At 35.1% G+C, this 16,973-nt stretch overlaps 1 protein-coding gene across 1 annotated transcript in view; it reads right to left on the reverse strand.

Moving 5' to 3' along the window:
* TM9SF3 (transmembrane 9 superfamily member 3) overlaps positions 1–16,973 on the reverse strand; it is a 53,749-nt gene that overhangs the window by 19,073 nt on the left and 17,703 nt on the right. The window contains exons 4-8 of the mRNA XM_011373979.2: positions 16,492–16,569; positions 11,686–11,817; positions 10,209–10,375; positions 6,311–6,405; positions 3,183–3,313 (exon numbers count right to left, since the gene is read on the reverse strand). Coding sequence (XP_011372281.1) covers positions 3,183–3,313; positions 6,311–6,405; positions 10,209–10,375; positions 11,686–11,817; positions 16,492–16,569 — 603 coding nt within the window. The remainder of the gene's footprint in view (positions 1–3,182; positions 3,314–6,310; positions 6,406–10,208; positions 10,376–11,685; positions 11,818–16,491; positions 16,570–16,973) is intronic.

The following is a 16,973-nucleotide window of genomic DNA, read 5'->3' on the forward strand; positions in this document are numbered from 1 at the left end:
TCACTGTGGTAATTTCTGATTACATATCATGAATTTCATTTTTGAGGCCCTCCAATTCTCAAGCCATTTTCTTAGTTATGGCCCAAAACTCGGTCATGAGAGACCATTTCCTTAAAAAAAAATCTGATTTCATAAAACCCAGGGCGTATTTCTGATGATGTTCAAGATTCCTCTCTCAAACTAAAAGCGAACCTAAAGATAACAAATACAACACGGCTCGCCCATGGCCATGACCCCTGTTACTTCTCCATGAACTGTTCTACCCACTGAGACACAAAACCATAGTGTAAGTCAAGGATCTATCAGTGCACTGCATGCTGAACTGAATGATATTTAGAGTAGAAAGGTTATTTGTTCTTATGCTACCTTGCCTCTGTGAGTTTTAAAACTCTGCAACATAGTTCATTGTCCCTTGAAAGCCTACAATAACACCAAACTTAGGATCCAAGATTTACAGCCCACAAATGACTTCGGTGCCTAAAACGTTTTTTCAGAACACCTTGGCAAACCCTTCCTCATTCCCAAGAAATATCACAGAATCAAAAATTCTGAGTATAATACCTAAATCATTCTTAAACAAATTCCCCTCACCCCAGAAAAAGGTTCTACCTTCCCAGAATCAATCTAATTTCAAGTACACTCACTCTCATTCTCTGTAGTACCTCTGCCAGAACACTCCAGCTTCAGGAACAACAGGTATATTCATTTTTGGGTACTCTTTGGATACTCCAAAATTTCATTTAAACATTCTCTTATGTCTTCTTGTAATACTCTCTTAACTCTAGGCACCATGCCTTAAACCTGGGACATTAGACTTTATCTCAGATTATCACCACCACCCTCTACTTATGTTTCTTTTATATTTATTAACCTGCCATAATTGACTATTGTTCAACAAGTTCAATCTGTCATGGATCTAATGGTATTCATGTATAATTAGGTATACATATAAGTAGAGTAGCTGGGGTCCAAAGACGAACTTCACCCACTGTCAATCTTGTGCTGGTCCTGGGGGTAATAGCAGTATTCTGGCAAAACTCCAGATTCCAAGTGGGCAAAATCCCTACTGTTCTGGTGCCTCTGTGGCACAAGGCAGAAATCCGAAGTCCTTTTACTAAGGTTGGATTAGCCCTCAATTGTGGAATTTCTAAGAAAACAGAGAACTAGAGCCAAGATCCTCCCAGAGAAAGGGCTCAATATCTAAGAGATCAGGAATGGGGGACAGAAAGGCCTGGGGAAGAGCATATGGAATGACGCAAAGACACTGATTTTCACACTAGGGTATTCAGTTAAGTAAGGGCATCCTGCTTCTCAGACACGAACAATTTGGGAGCCTTTCGGTTGTCAGATTCATCTCCAAATGCTGGAAAGTAGAATCAGGTAAATGCTAGAGACCGAGTTTAGAGCAGGACAGATAAATTGGCTTAGGATGAAGCCCTAGGCATTGAAATTTTTTAAATTCCCAAGTGTACACAGGATAGAGAACCACGGTGCTTATGAAAACATATAACCATTTCTTTCATAATGTCAACAAGTCAAACAACTAAAAATACAAATTTAAGCCATTAAAACACTTAATGAATAGCTACAACCAACATTCACCTCAAGTTCTTAACTTTCATGTTCTAAACAAGTTTTGATACTCTTAAAAGAACAAAATGCAGGACCAAACATCTGATTAAAACTTGAGGCCAATGGAATGCCCTTTGCTCAGCATTCCTTCATTCCAAATTAGAATACAAATTAAGAACATGCTATTGTAGGAGGCTGCTAAGCACCAATAGCCAGTCTTTTATACAAAGATCAATTTTATAAACTTTCTCTGCTCAGCATAGAGTTTGGCGCTGTATTCTGATAATTAGTAATTAGTAAATTATCTAAAGGAGAATTACATTGATTAACATCTAAAATCCCATTTATAAAGTGGTAAAATTTACGATTTTAGTGAAACGAAGCAATTCTGAAATATAATTTTCACATCAAATTCAAAACTTTATGAGGAAAATTATAACTGAATCAGAATTTTAACTTTTAAAGCATTAAGAAAATAATTAATTCAACAAGTCATCTTTAAGAAATAACCTGACACCCTAAGTATACTTTCTGATGGCCTAGAACTACCATGAAGCAAATTGTTTTCCAGTTCTGATAATTACTTTAACCTTTCCTACCATTATCACTTACTTTGACTTGCAAAAAAAATTTTTTTCTTCAATATTGAAGCAACTTTCAAAAATATTCTTAACTGAAAAGTATTAAAGACTTAGTAGAAATGTATATGCAAATGTGTCTTTAAAAAACCCGGTCTGTACTGTAAAACAATCAAAATCATCTGGAATTTCCATAAAACTTTTCAATAATTCACATATATTAGGAAAAAAACCAAAACTGGATTAAAATTCAGAAAGATTATGGTTGCAGTTGCTTTTCTGCCATTAACTATCTCTATGACCTTGACCAAGTTATTTAGCCTCTCAGAAAAGCAGTAACCACCTTGCAATTTGTATACTTGTGTGCATGTGTATGTGTGTGTGTGCACACAAGTATATATTAAGGCTAAAGTCTACTCCAGGCCTAAAATTCTGTTTCTAGCAAAAAGGTAACAACGGGAAGAGTTTGGAGACTGTGGATAAACTCTGTAAAGTACCAGTATATCTGTGTTTTAATTTTAATGTATTTAAATAATCCAAAACATTTCAAAGTCTATGACTATAGGTAAGATATATGAAAGGATTTTAATATGTATAGCAACATATATCACCGATATTAATATAAAAAAGCTTCAAGTTCTAAAATAGGGCATGGCTCCTATCACTGCACTCACCTTATCACTTTTAAATATTCATGTTTTTTAATGTGTCATTATTCTTTCTCTAAAGTACATTCACCAGTTTTGCCCATCTCTGATAAAAAGTATACTGTTCTCTTCTATCATACTTAAAAGTTGGACTTTCACTTTACTGGCTCACAGAATCAAGAAAAAAAGGGCAACTATAGGTTTACGCTTAATGAAAATTATATGGAAACTAACAAACTTTCTTCATCACTTAACTTTGCAGGAAAGTGTAGGGACTGGTTGCTACTATGAAAAATCTGAAAAAGAAGTACTCTGGAGAGACAGCAGGTCTCATTTTAGAATGCTTATACTTTTTCAGTTTAAAAGTAAGATTCAAGCAACTTACCATTGTTCCAAAAGGAATGGCTCTTGAAGCATGGTAATAAATGGCTATAAAATTAATGAAGAAGGCAGTGCCACACACCATAGCTGGGATAAGGAAAGCCCCGATAAACATCTGCTTTATCCATCTCCTTCCTGGAAGAGAAACAATACTATGAAAAGCAGAGAGACAGATATACAAACAAGCATATATTAATTTTTAAAATTTAATTATTTAGTACCAAACAATTTATTTAAAATTTTAATGTAAAGAACTTGACATCTGACATCCTAATAACAAATAAAGACTGGCTATTCAAATATGTCTAATGGAAATATAGCTTTTGAAGTGAGTATACTGGAAAAGAGCAATGAACTATAGTAAAATAACACAAAACATCCTAATATTTTGTCCTAATTCTCCACTGAACTACTGTGAATTTTGGTAAGCCACTCAATCTTTTTAGGCTACAAGTTGGCCTAGATTGATGTTTGAAAACAATTGTTTGGAGTTCTGGAGCTTCTTAGAAGTGCCCATGAAGTCACTGGTGAAGAAAGAGCCCAGGTCTTCAAGCTCTGCTTCAACCAGAACAAGTCCATTTTCAACAGTTTTACACACTAGAGTTTCATGTAAATCAGCTTCATTTGAAAAGAGGGTTACACTGCTTAAAAAAAAAAAAAAGTTTAATATCTCCTGTGTTAAATGGTCTCTAAATTTACTCTTAGTTCTCTAATTGTAATTATAAATAAGTATTTAAATTTATTTGTATGTTTCAAAAGGAAATATATGGAAAACGTTGTTTCATAAGCTCTCTCTCAGAAATTAGAACTACGATTTGTAAGTTTTACTATTTTTTTGGTACCACTTCGTAGTGCCAAAATTCTATATAGTGAGCACCTATTATTTAAATAATTGAGGGAAGGTATTTTTAAACTATGTAATCAGAATTTTTAAATCATGTTCATATTTACCAGGAGAGTACCAGGAGCTATCTTTCTAATACAGCAGAGTACACAAGCAAGTGCACCAACAAGAGAGCATCTTCATACCACTTAGGAACAGACTATAAAGATTTAACACTGGATCACTATTAAAATTCGACCTTACAATCATAAGCAATAGGGACCCGAACCGAAAGTGCAATAGGAAAAACAAGCAATAACCTATCTTTCATTTTTTTCTATATTAAGCTCTTGTTAAGTATCTCTCTCATAGAATTACAACCCAAATTGACACTTCTCCAGAAAAACTCTTTGATTTTAAACATTCTCCTTTATTTAGTTTCTTTCTCAAGTAAGTTTCAAGAACCCCCTCCTTTCCAAACTAATACTCAGAATTTGAACAACACCACAAAAAAGGTGGCAACTAATTAAAGTATGAATTATTTCTCCTATTTAATTCCAACTCTTTCCTGGCCTTCTCTTTTCCTGCATTTTATATTATCTTCTCAGATTCAGGCAAGTATTAATAATTTCCATATTTGACTCTATTTCCCCCAAGAGTCAAAAAGAATCCCATGCACATTCTACTGGGTACAATAAGTAGCACAGGAATCTGCACTGCTGTGCTTCCTACCACTCTCCAAACCCTTGGAGACTCTGGCCAAGTTCCAGGCTACCACTGACTTCAAAATGGGTCTGGAGCATTATCTAGTGCACTGCCGAGTGTGAAGATCTAGAACTTCACTGTAGTTCAAATCCTGAAATAACGCTGAAAACTTCTTGATTCTCTGCGTTAACCTCTAAATTAATCTGGTTTCTGGGGACCTTTCAGAAACAATATCAGGACATGATCAAATCTCAGGACACTGTCAGACAATAACCTTTAGATTATACTTGTAAAGACTTGATACTCCAACGGGCTTGAGCCTGAACTCTGAGCTTTCAAGCCTAAATGTAGTGTAGTTTAGCTGGGTGTTTGCTATCAGCCTAAAAGCAAATTTATGTCCAAGTAGAAAATAATTTCCCATTTTAAATAAATCTGTTTCTGCTGTGGAGACTTCTAGGGGTCATAAACCATAAAATTTTCAGCCTCAATAGTTTCCAGGTCAAATTCAAAGAAGTTGCCTTAGGCATCCTTATTTCCATTGGACGGTAGTACTGTGAGATAAGACTCTTTTCTCTGTATCTGGAGGTACAACGTAAAGGCTGGAGACTGACCGCCTAACTAAAACAGAATACATAATGATACTCCCCCTCAGGCATTCCAAAGAATTACCTATACTGAAGGCACAGACCACATTAAGTCAAACAGGACCAATAAAGAAAACAGTAAACCTGGAGAAATTTTAAATGATCTCATGCTCTGAGCTCCTATAACCTGTAAGTCAAGTCTACTAAAAGAAGAAAGGATTCCCTAATGCTGACATTGCTTAAGATGGGCTGAGAAAATCACAGTAAGAAGTCGCTATCCTTAGGAATATGATTTTAAGGTCTTTTGACAACCCTTCATTCATAATCTGAAATATGCAAATCTACTACTTTCAGCACTTTTCTGACCCCAGACAACTACAGGGAAAACAAAGAACTGCAAGACCCCTTGAATGCCTTCACAGAAACACCAAGAAGTACCCCTGTATCATTTATGCATCCTCCATCATTTCCAGGTCACAATAGTAAAGAAGCAAGGGGGTATTTAAAATAATGTGCTCTTAGCAAAAGATTGTGACACAGAATAACAGAAATCTTTGTACAGGGTCCTTTGATAAATATTTAAGTCAACAGAAATAAACAGCTCTCATTCCTATTCTCCTCCCACCATCCAGACACTTTATCCATAAGTCATAAAACAATGTATGGCTTTATATTCTTACAAAGCTATACACCCAATGTGGAAGCCTCCTACGGAGAACAACTAGGAAGCTAGGTACCTCAAAGCAAAATAATATCAATAACTTAAATATACTTTCTCTTACAAGTTTCTCAGGGCTAACTTCACAGTGGACAATGGAGATAATCTATTAATTATTCACATTTTAGGAAATAAAATGCAAGAGGCTCCATAAAAGCAAGATAGAACATATAATAGGCTTGGTGGAGATTATGTTAAATGAGATAACAAAGACTGTTACTGCCCATTTTAAATTCCAAATACCTCGTAGTAAAATATTAGCATCTATAATTAAAAGTACAAAATGGTAACTCATAAGTTACCTCCTTGTCTAGCATACAGACTTCCTCCAAAATAACCATTCACTGGAGATGTAGCAGCGTAGACAAATATGGCTGTACTGAGCATTGATCCCCTCCTACAAAGGCAAAAAAAAGTAAGATAAATTGAAACAAATAATTTAAAGAACATATTATATAGTCTTATCATATTAACATTAGTTTAATTTTAAAGAAAAATTTAATAGGAACACAAAAATATCATCCTGGACTACAAAGTACCTTAAAAGGTTGCCTAGTGAATGAATTTTCAGTTAAAATTGCACATGATACAGGCTGATCTTAATTTTTAAAAAATGATACAGACTGATCTTAATTTTTAAAAATCTGCAGTTAAATTTCATAATATAATCTAAACAAATATTTCCCATTTCTTTGGCAAAAATATTAGAAGCTGGCACAAAAACTGTTTTTGCAACCCTGTGAACCAATCACATCATATGGAAAAGGATATTCATCTGTTAAGAAAAATAATCAGAACATCTCTTTCTAATTTGACTTAACTGCTTAAGAGTCTTGTCTGCTGATGGAAATATAATGTAATTAGCATAATCTATATTAGTACTATTACTTTAAATGGTATAACACTGAGACTTTTCCTATTTAGTCTCCATCATACTGTTAAAAGTGATTTTTTAAAAATCCATAGGTCCACAAATCAACATTAATAACTCAGATCGACAATTTCTAACTTCCTCTTACAAGAATGGTACCTAGGGAATTCAGACCAATCTCGTTGAATAAAACCAGACAAAAAATTTTAAATGCCTAAGTGCAAAGAAAAGGATTAAAATGATAAATGACACTATCTTTGCCATAATATAAAAATGTCCTTAAACAATAAAGACCACTTCTGAAACTCACCATAACTAGGAAGGTAAAATATGTTCTATGTATAGGAAAGATTAAAAGTTCTATCTATCGATAGAACACATGTCAGTTTGAGCTAAAGAATATTCTTTTAAAGAGAATTTACAAGAATATCACACTAATGTGTGTACATTGGGAGAATATATAATTTTCATAAATTAACCACCTTCTGGGTAATAATTATTATTGTATTCCACTGTCCACCTACGTAGAATACAAATGTCATCAAAGACGTGAACTATGTAGCACTCCTCTGTTCAATTTCTTAAAGTGGATGTGTAATAGTTAAAACATTGCAATATTTAATTCCCATTAATATATAGTTAATATAAATGTTAGAGTAAATATGAGTGTCATTTCCATGTTTAAAAGATCATAGGTCTCAAAGTTAATCTGTTTTAAAAACTGAATTTGTTTTTTCAAGAACTCAGTTAAACAAGTACTAAATTATTCCTTCCAGACTATCATTAACAAATTCAACCCATTTTCTGTTCATAACTAGGTGTATAAGGCTGACATAGGCCTAACAATGCTGAAAACTAAAAGGCGGCATTAGTCTAAGTAAGACCAGTCTAATACTAGCCAGAAGCCTTAATATTAGCAGGGAGGGTTCAAAGAAGCTGCTCATGTGACTGAGAGCCCAAAATGACTACCAGAGATTTAAGCTCTCAGTCCCCAGAGACATTTCTACTAAATGGAAGTGTATCAGTCACGATTTTAAAAATCAAACATACATTCTACCTCTTCATTCATAAATATTCTACAGGCATTTTCTATCCAAATTAGACCATTTTCACCTACACTGAAAAATCTGCTGAGGTAGAGAACTGTTCTCTTTGTTCACCTCTCCAAGACTGAAGCGGGGAGCCTCTAAGGAGCTGCTTCACCTGCACTCGCCACCTCACCACTCCACTGAAATTTTCAGAGCAGCGGCGTAGACAGAATTTGAGCAGACTCACCCATACCTTCTCAAACACCATGTCTTCTCAATAGTTAACATCACACTAATAGGCATCACACTGATGCTGATCCTCTACCCACCTAAATGTTTTCTTCTCTGATTGCTATAATTATTACTGAGGCAAAGTAATTTTCACACGTTACATTATCTGTTTTTCCTTTAGAATCATTCCTACTCTGGGGTGCTTCTTACAAATAATACGTGCAAGTTTTTCATGTTCTCACTACTTTTTTTATTATCTCTATTTTCATTTCATGGCAAATTAAAAGAGTTCTAGAGTGAGAGTACCTAGAGTCAAATCTAGGCTTGCTAACACCGCTTACTAATAGCTGCATGGTCTAAGTCAACTTATTTAACCTTTCTGAGATTTACTTTTCTCATCTGTAGAATGAAGATAATAACAGTCTCTTCACAGGGCTGATGTGAGGATTAAAGGAGCTAATGTGCATAAAGCACCTAACATGGAACTTCAATAATGTTAGCCACTTTGATAACATCATAATAATATAGCTTTAGTGATTATCATATACGTAATTATGTTCACTTCAAATAAGCACAACATAGAACAACCATCGATAGTAATAACAGACTAAAATAACAATGCATGTCTTGCCTGCTAACACCATCTATTAAATGTGGTTTCTTATTTCTCTGTAAGCGGAAGAGCCTCTGAAGTAAAAAACGAACTGCCAAAACTATACCACTAACATCTGAGAAGAAAGCGAAAACTTGGTTTCTAGGAGAGGTTATCTATTAGTAACTCCTAAGACTGTGACTGTATAGTCAGTGTCAATTAAGTGGTGATGAATTTAATACAGTATTTAATGTAAAGCATGACTTCTTGGTAGATTTGAAATGTTTTTATTGTATTTGGGATTTAATTCATCTGAAATATATTCTAATATGAACTACCCACCAGAATACTGAAGTTTAGATTTTGGTCAATTATTTTAAAGCTTATATGGTATTTAAATTGCAAAGGTTATATTAAACAAGTAAACAAAAACTACAGAGAAATAGTTTTGTTGATTAACACACATTCACTTCAACAAGCATTGACTGAGTACCTTGCACATGCAAAGTTCTTTAAGCAGGTACTCTGAGAAGTCAAAGATAAGTTAAAACCCAGTCCTTGCTCTCTAAGAGCTTATTGTCTAGCAGAATAAACAGCAATGTAGTATAAATATTTAATATACAACTAAAGAGTCATTATTTTGGCAACTATTTATTGTTTGTCCACCAAATGCCAGACTTATATAAGAACGAATGCATTATGAACTAAAACAGGAGTATAAAATATAACTGGAGACAAGTATCACTCTGATTGAGGGCTTCATGGGGCAGTATCTGAGGCACCTGAATTATAACCTCCGCCACCCAAACTCAGAGCGTGTTTCCTTCATTAAGGTCATGGCTCTCTGAGCACAAGATTATAGGAACTTGAGATCTTTGTAAATGCACTTTTTCTTATAATCCGAAAACCTCAAATCAAAAATTGCTTGCAACTCATTTGTCTACAAAGAAAAACTGTACCAGAAACTATGTAAATATAGGATAAGAAGTCATCCAATTATTTTTCTAACCTCATGTACCTTTTCTATCATCCTTTTTACTTTTAATATGCTTTCTTCTTTTCTATACAGAGAATCTCCTAGTTTGCGGGGGTAAATGTGAAGTACTAATTTAGTAACTGTGAAAGCCATGTGCTTCTTATGAAGATCTAATTGGATCTCTGGCTTTCATAAAAATGCCTATTCACTTAGTCCAACAGTTCTGGACTCTAAGTAATTCTGCTCATACCTCTAATGGAACACAACCTTTATAATCAACCAAAATGTTCAATAAGGCTAGTAAGTTTCAGCATGTAACAGAAAATATATTTATATCTGAAAATTATTATACCTGAAGTTCACTATTTGTCTACAATGATGTTTATGCTATTTAAATTCTAAGATAATTGAAATAAGCAAATATTTAATGATTGACTTCAAAGGTTCCAATGATTAAAACTATTTAAGAACAACAAAAAGATAATAAAGTACAAACACTTACTCTGTATATAAATCTTCTATCATTGCAACAATAATAACAATGAGCGACACAGCAAATATCTGACATCCAGAACCAATGAGAGAGGAAAATATCAGTGGGTGACTTGATGGTCTAAATACATCTCCATGCACCTGCTTCCATCCATACTCATCCCCTAGGTCTCTGTCCTGTATACATATATATGTAGACAGAAGAGAAAATTATTCAGAATGAAATTAAATTAAATTAAGATAGGTGAAAAATTATTACAGTTCTAAGTTCCCTCCTTTCAAACATAGCTATTTAAGAGAGTTCAAAATAGCGAGAAAAGACATTTCAAATTTAAAATAATCACTGCTTTAAATAACTTTTACCTAGGCCCAGTAAGGTGACTCCAATTGTGCTCAAAAAATCTCAAAGGAAAAGAAAATTATTTAGGAGCAAAAAGAAGAAAAAAAAAAGGTAAAATTGGGAGAATAGCACACTGACTCTCTTAACATTACTTTCAAACACTATTCTTGCCATTTATGTCATGACTGTGGTTCTTGGACTAAACAAGAGGTTATTTATACTGTTTACTTATCCCACGAGGGGCCAGGTGGAGAAGAAGAAGAGTATCAAAACCAGTACTAGATGACCTAACAATGTAGACATGTCCTTTATAGACTTGAATCTAAGAAAACACATGGGGAAAATATAGGACAGTTAAATGACAGCATTTTTTAATAAATAGTATTTTTTAAAAGAGATTCAATTTTTCCTTTTCAATTTGAATAAGTAAATATCTACAACAGTCCCTCAAGGTAATCTGTTTTCTGGAGGGAAAGATCCATCCTGGTCAGATATGTTTGAGAAGCATCAAATATTTTATCTACCCTCTAATACTTCACAATATACATTAGCATATTAAAATTTAAATCTGTTTAACTGTTTTCCAAACTTATTTAATGATGAAACATATTTACACAGAAGTCATTAACATTCTACAGAACACATTTTTTACAAAATTGTTTACAATATAATTCTATAATTTTGTACAAGAATTTAGAAAACAAGCCCCCTACCTCAAACCTACTAAACTAAATGTAAATTAATAGTTCCGTCCACTCCCTGAATTTCATGCAATATTTAACAGTATTAGAAAAATGCCAACACGGGTCTACAACCTCCTATCTGCAATTTTGCAATCAAAAATTCTGAAAACTGAAAGTTTGTTTCATAAGTTTGCTATACCCTTATTTACTGGCTAAACTTGGACTAAACAAGAGGTTATTCATACTGTTTATTTATCCCACTGAGGGTGAATGTTCACATATTTTTCTAAAAAAAAAAAAAATGTTAATAGATTAGAGACAGCTTAGTTTTACACCTTTCTAAAACCTGACATCTCTGAATTCTGAAACTCATCTGACCTCAAGACTGTAGACATACATTCCAACATTCAAAATAACACTGAGTTAAATTGTTTTTATTAATATAATATAAAATGTTTGCTCACCATATCATCCATTTCTTCTTCTTTACTGTACCGGGCATAATCTTTTCTTAAAGTTCTCATTAAAATCATTGAAACTAAGCCCACCAAGAAGATAACCATCATGAAGGAGTTGAAAATTGAAAACCAATGAATCTAAAATAACATAAAATAAAATATTACATTAAATATCAGTCACAAAATTCTTAAGTTCCATGACAATGGGATGTTAATGTGAAAATAAAATCTTTTAAAACTTTTACATAAAGATTCAATCTTAAGACACACTGGGAATGAGTATCCACTATACAAAGGGAAGCACTTACTTACCCAGCAAGTATTTCTGAAACATTATGTTCAAATACGACTCCTCTACACTAAAACTTACAGTGATATTCCTTATTTTCTCATATTAAATCTACGTTCCCTAATATTCTGTACCCCTTGTAAAATGGCTACCTCATCTTATCTTGCCAATTTTTCTTTCCATTGTAGTCTATACTTCAATCAGGCCTATTCTTCCTCATTTCCACCTCTGTATCCTTCTCATAATTTCTTCTCACATGGGATCTACTTTTGTAAATTCTATCTACCATTTAAAGCCCAACTCAAAAACCCTCTCATCGACCCTGTAAAACCTCTTATCAATATATTAGTCATTCATAGATATATTCCTGCTCTAAACTTCTACAGGTACATACATAGAATTTTTAACATAAAGGATGTACTGTCTTGTACAATTAGGACAGATTTAACTTGGGCTAACATGCTGACCTGTGCTCTAGGGCTGTGGTCCTCAACCTTTTTGGCACCAGGGACTGGTGCTCCTGAGAATCTAACGCCTGATGATCTGAGGTGGAGCTGGGGAGTGGCTACAAATACAGATGAAGCTTCGCTCACTCAATGCCACTCACCTCCTGCTGTGCGGCCCGATTCCTAACAGGCCGCAGACCAGTACCGGTCTGCAGCCCAGAGGATGGGGACCCCTGCACTAGGGTGAAGGACAGTGTGGGCTATTACCCACCCTGAGGCTTCAGGCAAGTGACAAACTACATAAAAAACAGGAGACAAACAATTGTTTCTGCCCCTTCATAAGATAAATTCTTTCCTCAATCAACAATTTATTGAATACCTACTGAAATTATAAAGAAAATGATGAATGCATTATATTTTGAAATATCTGCCCAAAAAGGTTATATAAATTTAAGTTTATTTTAAAAGTGTCATTCATAATTTATAAAAGCAGTCTATAATTATAGGCTTTTCCAAAGATTTGATTTTGTTCCCACCCTGGGAAATGAGATGACTCAAAAGAGGACAGGAAAGAAAAAAATTATATATGAGACTTATCTTCTTTCAGTCAAATTATCAAATTTTTGAAATGTTTTATATAGTTACCATTTACTAATAAGATTTTATTACTATAATGCTAAAATTTCTAACAAAGCTCTCTGCTAATTTCTAATCAAAGATATGAACTTTAACTAATACCTACTATAATGTACTACTACTAACCTGACATTTTATAATATTCCTTTATTCCAAAAATTATGAAGTACTATGTGCTTTTTAAATTATTATACCAAGGGAAATATTTCCTGAAAATTATAAAGAAATCAGATGTCACTACGGGGCAACTAACCCTACAAACTGCTGACTCCAGCACCCGAGTGCTGCTAATCCTACAGCAGCATCCCAGGTTTGTCATAAATTTTAGAACACTGGTGATAAATAGCTAACTATACCACCAGCACTGCTTCCTACTGAGCACTCGCTATGTGTCAAACACTGACCAGGTGCTTTATATACACTATCAAATGGAATTTCACAACTCTGCTAGGTATTATAATCCTTTCTTCACTATTAAGGAGAGAGAAGCTAAAGAACTGAGTAATCTGACCAAGGTTATAGTAAGTGGCAGACACAGAATATTGAGCTTGAGCTCCTAAACCTGTGCTTATAGTCGCTCTATTAGAAACAATCCCTAGACTTATATGATAGATCCCATCCCCTTCCACCTACTTAAGAAAAGTGCTGCAGTAATTCACCTCCTTTCCTCTTGTGCTGTCAGTTATGTACTCTCTACGGAACCCCATCAACATATACACGTTTTTCTTACATTACACATACACAAAAATAATTCTCCTGGTTCCATCTTTTCTACTGGTTATGGTACCATTTCTTTGCTCCCTTTAGCAGCCAAACTTGCTATCTCCAATTCTTCTCCTCCTACTCTCTCGTACACCAGTTCTGTTCAGATTTTGCCCCACCACATCAAAACTGCTTTGTCAAATTCACCAGTGACTCCAGATAAATCCAATAGCCACTTTCAGTACTCCTCTTACTTGACTCATCAGCAACAATTCAGAACTGATCTCTCTATCCTCTATGACACACTTCCTTCTCTTGGTTTCCAGAATACCATACAATCTTCCCCACACACCACTCCCACTTTACTGGTACCTCCTCAGAGCCCTTAGCTGGTTTCTCCTATTCTCTCTAAACTTTCTCACTGCCCCCAGGATTCAGTCCTAGGTCCTCTTCTAGTTCTACATACTCTTCCTGATAACTGCATCCAGTCACATAGCTTTAAATGCCATCTACATGCCAATGGCTGCAAGATTTGAATCTCTAGACCAGACCCTTCTTCTGAACTCCAGATTGATATACTCAACGAGGTGGTCAGGGTCAGTATCTACATTCAGATGTCTCGTAGACACTTAAAAAAACTAACATGTCCTAAACTATACTCCGCTATTCCCCTCCAAAGCTCCTCCAAGTACAGCCTTTCTGCTCCAGTGATGGCAGCTCCACTCTAACAGTTGCTCGGGCTGAAAACTCTATCTTTCTATCCATCAGGGAATCCTGCTGGCCCTACTTTCAAAATATATTCACAACCTGACATCCTCACCACCTATACAGTTATACCTTGAGCCAAGCCACCTTCATCTCTTATCTGGATTGCTGCAATAGCCTCTGCACTGGTCTCTCTGCTTCTCCTCTTGCCCCCACACAACCCATTTTCAACATATTAACCTGCTTGATCCTTTTTAAACATAAGTCGAATTTGTCATTACCCTGCTGAAAACATTAGTATGCCCCTTTGTATTCAAAGTCCTTATAGCAGCCTCGGACGACATGGCTCTTGCTACCTCTGACTTATCTCCTACTACTCATCCCCTCACTCTGCTCCAGCAATAATGGCCTCCTTGTTACTCCTCAAGTACATGGAGCATGTGCCCACCTAACAGGCTTTTCAATGGTGCCGCCTCTGCCTGGACTACCCTTTCCCTCAGATACCCGACTTTCTTATTTGTCAACTCCTTCAAGTTTTTGCTCAAAAGTCCATCTCAGAGGCTTCCCCTAACCACCATATTCAAAACTACAACACAGTTTATTTGCCAATTCATGTATCTTTGAACACACTATACATTTTATATTATGCTTATTGCATTTCTCCCCGACTAGAGTGTAAGCTCCAAGAAGGCACAGATCTTTGACTTTCATACTCTAATGTATTCCACTTAATATAATTTGTGACACAGAGCAGGTGCCTAATTAATGGTGGTTAAAAGAATAAATATGGTACACTGCTCTACCAGTGAAAATGTCAGAAGGTAGCCTTTCCTCCAAGTTGTTAATACCCAATAGGAATATAAACAAGGTAGATCAGGTGTTCCAACAGGGAATGTCAGTTGAGAGCCCTCGTTTGCTCAAATGCTATTCAAATATTGAAGTTTTTTGTGCTTAAACCTTTACCTGCATTAATGTGTTCAGGACCACCCGAGTGCTACATCTGTGGAGAATATGAGCGGGGTAGGGGAAGAGGAAGTGGAGAATTTAAGCTCTAGGGATAGCATGCTAAATCCTTCAGTAAAGACTAAATCCCAAATAGCTTAATTATTTTTCTCTTAGGACCCAGAGGAAGATAATAAGTAGTAACAGGTCTTGGTGAAGTCCAAGGGTAGAAGCTGGCAGCAATAATACAAATCTGAGACCGCAGAAACTTATAGGCCATCTCAAAAATAGGTGATTAATAAACTTCAGAATTCCAGTCCAAAAGATCAAATCAAAAGACAGAAGAGGTGAGTCAGGAAAAAAGTCAGAAGAACGGCTATATCCCTTTATGCCCTGTTGTCTTTTCATTTCCATCTTTGAAGAAGGGAACCACCAGAATAAAATCTTTTTTTTGCTATAAAAAACCAAAGCTATCTGTACAAAACCAGCAGCAACGCCACTGGACCTACGATCTGAGATCCAGCTTATATCTGTTCATTGGGGGCGGTAGGCATTTCTTCCCTTTCTTGCGGTTTCTTTTTATGTAGGACTTCCACTAGCAAAACCTCCTGGTCTCACTCCACTCTTTCATTCACTCTGTCCTAGAGAATGCATACATTCTGCTCTGTTTCCCCACACTGCAAGTTTACAAGGGCAGGTGCCCATGTAGGAAAGCATGCAAAAGACAGTCCAACACTGTCTGAATACCTTAAGTCTGTCTAATTCAGAGTTTCAATATTAAGAAGCCCACTTGTCCACTGATATAAGCCATATTCTCCAATATTAGCCCCATAATAAAAGTGATATTTTGGCTTCTCGTATGTTGTATTCTTTCTTGTGTGTCTCTTAATTGGTTTAAACCATAGTCAAGATAAAGGGAGCTTTTGACTGCTCCTCTAAAACTTTCTATCACCCTTAGGATTCTGAGCCCACATCTGAAATCGCCATTAGTTAAATCTTTGAAATCCAGAGCCCCAGCACAGAGCCCTACATATGGCAGACGCTCATTAATGTCTGCACATATTGAATGCCTTAAAATATAAATTTACATACCCTGTGTTGAAAAAAAGATGGATCGAGATATTTGTCAAATCGATCTTCAAATTTCACATCTGACTTTTTCCATTTTACCTGAAAAAAAGTTTTCATTTGAAAATCAAGGCCAGTAAACAAATTAATAATCTGATAACAAAACTCTGAGCAAAATTTGAAAAGATTTACATACTTAGAATAAGAAACGAGAGAAATGGGAGAAAGATATTACCAATTTCAGCAGTTGAAACATGTATGATAAAAAACTAACCAAATCTCCTCTCTCTGTATTAACAAAACCTGTAACTTAGAGGGGTCATTTCACTTTTCAAAAACTATTAACTATCACTGACTTACATAGTCTGACCTGATAAATGTGATGAGTTCAATTAGACCAATTAAAATAAGACTATGTACATCTTTAGATGCCAATAGTTTTATTACAATTATTGCATTTCTTCATTAGTTCAGTTATGCAAACATTATCTGCACTAGGTACATAT

This window comes from Pteropus vampyrus, unplaced genomic scaffold (assembly GCF_000151845.1).
Source record: "Pteropus vampyrus isolate Shadow unplaced genomic scaffold, Pvam_2.0 Scaffold238, whole genome shotgun sequence".
In the NCBI taxonomy this organism is placed as follows: domain Eukaryota; kingdom Metazoa; phylum Chordata; class Mammalia; order Chiroptera; family Pteropodidae; genus Pteropus; species Pteropus vampyrus.